Raw genomic sequence first — 7,812 nt, 5'->3', positions numbered from 1 at the left:
TGGACATTGTAAATAATTTGTTTTCCTGTTCTATTTTGTCAATTCCTTTCAGTATCTTGAAAGTCTCGAACATATCCCCTTTGCAGGTCTTGCATTAATGTTTACCTGCAAAAAAAATAAAAAAAAAACACCAACACACACCAAAATACAAGCACTTTCTGCCTCTTATGTAAGAGGCCTAAAGGTTCTCATGTTAATCAGTTAGGACCATATTATAAATATGGCACCCAAAAAAACTGGTGCTGACTCCAATGGTTCTTAGTGCACCTTACAGAATCGTGCTTAGTGCCAGTGAGTATCATAACTTAAGCGCACCCATTTAGGTCAAGGCAAACCAGGCTTAAACAGCTATGCCTGTGCACATCGGGAGTATTCTATAACAGCATGCATAAATTTTAGGAACACCCGTGATACATCTGTGCTCCTTTCCTGGCCATACCGCTTTTTCAGGTTCATGCACTAGAACTGGCGTGCAGCACTTTATAGAATATGCCTACCAAGTTATGTGCATAATTCCTAGTGCAAATTAGCGCCAGTTTTGAGGTGTTAATTGCCACTTATTGGTGCCAATTTGGCTTGTTGGACAGTTGTGTGTACACATCAGTGCAATTTGGGGGTTAGTGCACACTAATGTGAACACCCTAGCTAGATAATGCTTCCATGCCCACTCTCCAACCACAGCATGTCCCCCCCCTGCAAAAACTAATTAAAATAAAAATACCCCCCCCCCCCAAAAAAAAAAGGTAATTTACAGTTTTACACACTAATGGGAAATGGAGAGGTAAAAGGTCATGGATTTAATATACCACCCTTTCCGTACAACCATAGCGGTTGCTTTTTCTCACGTGCTAGGCTCCTTTTGTAAAAGAGCCCCTTAGACCATAAAATTATTGCACTAGTAGCTGAATAATGCAGTAAACCACCTTATGCATTATTTGAAAAACTGGGCTTACATAAATCCAGGAAAAAAAATAAAAAAAGATTCTACTCCCTTCTATAAGAATGGAGAAGTGACATTTTTAAATCCCCCTTTCCTTCAACCCCAGGATATGTATTATCTTGAACACCTGTGAAAGAATACCAGGAATAAAGGTGGTGGGGATAAGGAAAGGAGTATTGGGAATTGTCATTATAGGTGGCTGATGCCTCGTAACAGATCTGCCAATGAGTTAGTGTAAGGCATAAGGATCCAAGGACTTATGGTTTTGACTTCAGCTGTTACTGTACAGAATATATTTAAGAAAAAAGGTAACTAATGTATAGGAAAACAGGTCAATATATTGTTTCTTGATCAGACCTATAAATAAAGAAGAATTATTCTTATGAGGCCAGGGTTTCAAAGAAAGCATCTCCTAAGAAAGAGCTTTTATAAATTGCAAGGTGATGCTTATTGGGGGGAAGACCAAAACCAGCAGACCTTACAAATGTACATTTGTTTCTCATTTTGAAATAACAGTGCATTTTTGCAGAAGTTATTACAATTAGCATAATTTAAAAATCAAACCCATGCATACACACTCAAACCTTTTTCCCCAAAACACTTAAAAAAATAATAAAACCTCACAGTAAACAATCCCTGAGCTGAGATGCCTTCATGCATTCTTCACCTTTGCTTCTCAGCTGATACGAATCAATAAATTAACATGAATGGGACCCAATTTCCCCACCCACTTCTATTTACAAAGTTTTAAATTACTTCCAAGAACTTTGGTAACCAAAGACTGCCGAGTATATAATATTAAAAGAAAATTTCTTCCAATTTACCTTAGAAAACATTTTAAAAAAACCGAATTACTTTTTTTTTCTTGTAAGCAAAAGATTTCTCTTCTACCTAAAAACCCGAAAAAAAAAAAGAAAAGAAAAATATTTTTAGGTTTCTTTTTAAGGTCTTTTTCAAACAGTCTAAATGTATCAGGGAGAAATAAGAGCACTAGAAACGTTAGACTGTATATAAAAAGCCTAGGGAATGTAACATCAGGGGATTCAGTTCTGCAGAGGCATGAATCATCCCTTTTTGGGAAGATAATCTTTCTTCTTGTGCATATCGCAATATTTCAAAATGCAGAAAATTAAAAAAAAACCCAAACCAACTCTCTATTAATCAATCATCTGTAAACATGTCCTTTTGTGAAACTGGTTCATCTGTTTCCTTAATGACAATTAATTATGTCCTTGGATACTCTTAGGGCTTGACTGGAGGCCCTCAACCTCTTGTGACTTCATTGGTTCTCTATCTCTCTCAAGTCCCCCACTAGCTATTGGCTCACTGATCCCTGCAGTTTCTTCATACTCTGGTGCAAGGCCATGGAACTCTGGCACTGTAGCCTGTTTGAGGTAATTGCTTCCCACAGCAGGACAGGACTCCTCCTCCCCAAATTCCCACCCCACCAAGTCTTTTTCCTGTTCGTCACAATCAGAGGTCTGCACTGCTATCTGTGGCACTGGGGGACATCTCCACTCTAGTGAGCCTCCTGCCCTTGATTCTAGCCAAACGGCTGAAACAGGGCAGCGTTTCCACAGTGTAGATGTGCAATCCTCAGTTTCATCATGGCTGGGCACAGATGCTGCTTCTGGCTCATCAAAACTCACTTCCTGTACAGCCTCCTGCTTCTTGAAAGAGTCCCGACGTTCAGAGAGGTTCAATCTCCTCATAACAACCACCTCCTGGTCTCCAGACCAGTCCACTCTGGCTCGGTGGCTTCCTGTGGTACTGCAGTGGTCCCCATGGTGCAAGTGGGACTCTGGATTCTCCAGTGTTTCAGCTGTCCCCTCTCCTGCAAGTACTTCTAGGGCTAATTTGCGCCCACACAGAGTTACTGCTTTCTTCTCTGCTAGGTATGTAGTCATCTTTTCAACAGATTGCACTCGTTGCAGCAAAGGGGAGCGAGGGGGCTCAGTGCTCCTGGGCCGGGATACCTGCCGGACAATGGCAGGTGGAGACAGGGTCTTTCCTTGGAAAGGAGGGCCACTCTTGGGGTAACCAAGCAAGGGTGAGGGTGACCTCTGTGGGGATGAGGCCTGCACAGCTGGAGATGGAGTGCATGCTAGAGGAGATGGAGGGATGCTGCTGGTAGATTTCCTCCTGCCAACCTTGTAGCGCTGCCCGCTTAGCTTTGGGGCCAGCCCATGCAGGGAACTCGGCCGGATGTGGCCCGCCGGGGAGCTGGGAGTGCTGGAAGATGGGGATGTGCTTTGTGGAGATACTGCATCTGCCAAACATACACACATACAAACAAAATAATCCTTCATCAGCACCAGAAGATTCATAACAAATTGGAAAAAAAAAAAAATATCTACCTTGTTTCCCCGAAAATAAGTCCTAGCATGATTTTCGAGGTACTTAATATAAGCCCTACCCAAAAATAAGCCCTAGTCTCCGGAAGCCTAACCCGCCGATCCTGAGACCTACATAGAGCAGTGTTGGCAGCACTCTAAACAGGCTGCTTTGCGGCCTTCTCCCACTGGGGCATTCCCTTTGCCGCATCACTGATGATGTCATCTGTAACACGGCACATGGAAGGTCCTGGTGGGAGAAGGCCACGAAGAGGGAGGTATGCAGGTCTTGCGGTAGGCGGGGTTCAGATGGGAGGGTCAGAGGGGGGTTCAGCTGCATGGTGGGGGTGAGGCTGCTCAACGGTTCTGCTGCATGGAAGGGAGGGATAGAAGCTGTGCAAGGGTACTGTTGCATGAGGGATGGGAGGGAGAGATAGAAAGATGCTGCAGAGGGAAGGCACAAAAGAATGGGTGAGAGGGGAGGAAAGATGCTGCACATGTGGGGGAGAGAAAAGAAAGAGGAAGAATTGGGGTGAAGGAGAGAAAGGGAGAGATGATCATGTACTTGAAAAAAATAAGACCTATCCCGAAAATAAGCCTTGGTGCATTTTTTGGGCCCCAAATTTTTTTAAAAAATTATATATTTATTCAATTTTCCATAAACATCCAAGCATATTAACAGCACAGATACCATACTAAATGAAAAATAGTATAGTGAAAATAATTAATCACACTCAAGTCCACTATTGGGCCCAAAATTAATATGACACTGTCTTATTTTCGGGGAAACACGGTAGTTCTACTTACCACAGAGGTCTAAGACCAGAGGTAATGATATTTGATTCCACACAGCACTTCTTGTAGTTATAATCTCTGAATAATTCTTACTACTACCCCCCCCCCCAAAAAAAAAAAGTTTTTCAGCCTGAACAGAGTTATGTTTATTCTCAGCATACAACTGTGTTTTTGTTTTGTTTTATTTTTAACTACTCTTCCATCATGGCATTCTTGAGCTCACCCACAGAAACCCTGGACCAAACTAAAATTAAAGGAAGAAAAAAATATAAGCAGGCAGACAAAAAAAAAATCTTCTTTTTGTGGCTGCCTCCATGTGGCTTTGCTTTACCTAAATGCTATTTTTCTAAGAAAAAAAGATAATCATATTGGTGCTTGGGATATTTTAGAATGGTTCAAAACAATCCAAAAAACAAGGATCGTGAAACCAAACACACTATCAAACACAAAAAGTTTCACCAAAAAATGAAAAGATTGTGTCACAATCAACAAATTCCAAATACATGTATAAAGAGGGGAAAAAAAAGCCTCAGAATCCCATTGGAAGTACCATTGTTAACCTCCAAACTAGAAAGGGTAAATTACTTCAAAGCAAAAATCATACTTTGATCTGTAATATCAAGTGCTTACAGTTTATAACTGGACTCATTAAAAAAAAAAAACCAACAAAAACATCCAATTAATGTGAGAATGGGGGAGATGGATGGCGATCTGAAAAATGTCCAATGCGTATAATCAAAACAAGGAGAAAATAAATCCCACAGCATTAATTGTCGAAAGAAAAATGTCATCAATATGGGCATGATGTGAGCAGTTAGGAGATGTGCGTTTATGTTTATTAAGATTTGATATACCACTCCAGCATGTCACTGACCTAAGCGGTTTAACAATGCAACAATTGATTGATGAAAGGAACTCCATTAAAGATAGGAAAGATAGAGATAGCGATAAGATACGTATATCCTAACAAGCATTCAATGAGGATGAAAACAAAGATTACATTAAAAATAAAAATACTAGTTAATTATAAATATAAATTAAAAAGATTAAGAAATTAAAATTAATCATAATAAATAATAATTATAATCATAATAAATAAATAAATAAAATAAATTCCAGTCAGATCCTAGTCCAGTGGAGACAAAGAGACCCCTCAATGCTGGGAAAGTATGGCAGGCAAACAGTAATTTGGAAGGCAGTCAGGTTCAACTCCAGCATCCGATCCTCCACTTTCGGCCCCAGCCAGCTGTTTTCTCTCCCCTCTCTGCCACCAGAATTGATTCCTGGACGGGCTGTGGTGGAAGGGGGCTCCTCAGAAGCACCATATCTGAGCCCACTTTGATGTGCCGTCCTCCTCCCAACCAACCTGACTCCAATGGTGGAAAATCTTGTTTTTCAGCAGTGCCTCTTGATTTGAGGGAAGAGAGAGAGAAAGCTGCTGCCGCTCGTGAAAAGGAGCTCCATACAAAAAAAAAATGCCGTCGCCGTCTGAGGTGAACCATGCTCCAGCAGCACTGCCGATGTTGCCGTCTCACCACCCAGCCGATTTCCTTCCTTTCCTTTTCCACCAGTCCTGGCACCTGGCCACAAACCCTGCAAGCAGGTCTGCGCCACCAAAGAGCCAACTCCAATTCCTTCATCCGAGCCGGCACGCCAGAATCGCCACCGTGGAACCAGATGGCGGTAGCAGGCAGAGAGCACCCTTGACCGTTAGACAGGAGCCAACTGTCAAATCGATCTTAATATTAATTTTTTTTTTTTTTTGAGGAGCTAGTTACTTCAGGGGCATAAAAAATTTAAAAGTGAAATAGATCATATAAAAGAATAAAATAAACATAAAATATTGAAAACAAATAAGTAGGGTAAAGGAAAAAAATAAAATAAACGGGATAAGGGAGACAGCACAACTGATGACTTAACTGGCCGCCATCTTGTTATGTCATTATAATGGATAGTAATGAAACATTTAGGTATCCTGAAACAAACCCAGTTTAGTCCTGTTTTAAAAAGGAATAAGGTTAGGAACAAATTGTCTTCTGACCCATTAGTGATTTGGTTGTGTTTAAGACTGGACAGCAAGAAGCGAGCATTTGTCTGAATTACTGAGAGTTGCTGACTGCTGGGTCAGACCTGAGGTCCATCATGCCCATCAGTCCACTCATGCGGCGGCCCAACAGGTCCAGGACCTGTGCAGTAATCCTCTATTTATACCCTTCTATCCCCTTTTCCAGCAGGAAATTGTCCAATCCTTTCTTAAACCCCAGTACTGTACTCTGCCCTATTACCTGTGTCCCTGTCCGAATCTTCACTTAACCAGCCCTGCTCCTCTGCCTGCCACCTCTCTCCTCCCATACCCACACTGTCCAGACTTCTGTTCTAAGCACTGTACATTTGAGATAAGCCAAGAAAAAAGGAAACGAGAACAAGAAAAAAGAATAGTGTCCCCCCAGACACTTTTGCAGTCTGCCTTTGTCTGAGTTATACAGCACAGAATCAGGCAGCCTTGCATGTTAGGTTCTACACACCTTGTGTACAGTGGAGACAAAGGCCTTTCTTTAACAATGGTTAAACTATATATGTAGGAAAATATACTTTGCTGCAGAACTATATATGGGGGGTGGGGACAGTCCAGGAGGTTGAACGGTGAAATCTAGATGCCTCATCAAGGAGGGGGAACCGCTCTAAGATCCTGTGCACGAGGGCCACCAGCATCTGCAACAGTAATATGAGCTCCTGCAGGACCTCTCTATACATGTGGGAGCTGGTTTAAGAGGTCAAGCTGGCCAACTTCATCTGGCAGTTGTGCAGCCACAGGGGTGGGGGGCAGTGGAGCTACTGTTACTCCTGCTATTCTCCCTCATTCCCCTCCAGCAGCAGCAAGTCCCTGCAGGGATCTTCAAGCTCCTCTTCAGCCACCTCCTGCAGGGGGGTGGCTGATAGCTTCCAGGCCCCTAGGTCCTCCACCAACACCTCCCATGCCTGCTTGGTTGCAGGCTGGTCTGTGGCAGATGGGGCTGCTGCAGCCTGGTCCAGAGTTTGGCTTGTGTGTGTGAAAGGTTTACAATTATGGTAACAACATCCTAGGGAGAAGTGTGTCCCACACTATGCTCTTTTGACTTATTGGCTGGGGGTGGACAAAGCCTTCCACCCCTCTATGGTACTTACATGTCATCTCATTGTTTAGGGTTTGGGGACATGGTAGGAACACTGCAAGGAGGGTAGATGCACACTGCGGACTACATAGGGGACAGGGAGGTTATAGGGGTGCTCTGTGTGTGGTATTTACGTAGTCCCCTGAGGCTCTATCATGCACCAGATGAATTAGGGATCATCCTGGCACACATACCTGTAACAGCACTTCAGGGACTCAAGGTCTGAATGGACACTGAAGGGGAGATCTGGGAAATTACAGACTGGTAAGCCTGACTTCAATGCTGGGCAAAATGGTGGAAACAATGATAAAAAGTAAAATTGTGGAACACATAGACAAACAAGTTTAATGAGACAGAGTCAGCACGGGTTCAGCCGAGGGAGATCTTACCTCACCAATTTGCTTGACTTCTTTCAAGGTGTGAATAAACATGTGGATAAAGGTGAGCTGGTTGATGTAGTATATCTAGATTTTTAGAAAGCTTTTGTAAAGTTCCGCATGAGAGGCTCCTGAGAAAATTAAAGAGTCATGGGATAGGTGGCAAAGTTCAGTTGTGGATTAGGAATTGGTTATTGGATAGAAAACAGAGGGTT

At 42.6% G+C, this 7,812-nt stretch overlaps 1 protein-coding gene across 6 annotated transcripts in view; it reads right to left on the bottom strand.

The window, feature by feature from the left end:
* Positions 1-809: 809 nt before the first annotated feature.
* MAST3 (microtubule associated serine/threonine kinase 3) overlaps positions 810-7,812 on the bottom strand; it is a 254,908-nt gene continuing 247,905 nt past the window's right edge. For all 6 annotated transcript variants that reach the window (XM_033954928.1, XM_033954927.1, XM_033954930.1 and 3 more), the window contains one exon: positions 810-3,209. In XM_033954928.1, the coding sequence (XP_033810819.1) occupies positions 2,161-3,209 (1,049 nt within the window). In that variant the 3' untranslated portion in view covers positions 810-2,160. The remainder of the gene's footprint in view (positions 3,210-7,812) is intronic.

This window comes from Geotrypetes seraphini, chromosome 8 (genome assembly GCF_902459505.1).
Source record: "Geotrypetes seraphini chromosome 8, aGeoSer1.1, whole genome shotgun sequence".
Taxonomy (NCBI): Eukaryota; Metazoa; Chordata; class Amphibia; order Gymnophiona; family Dermophiidae; genus Geotrypetes; species Geotrypetes seraphini.
This window is presented reverse-complemented; position numbering and strand designations above follow the sequence as displayed.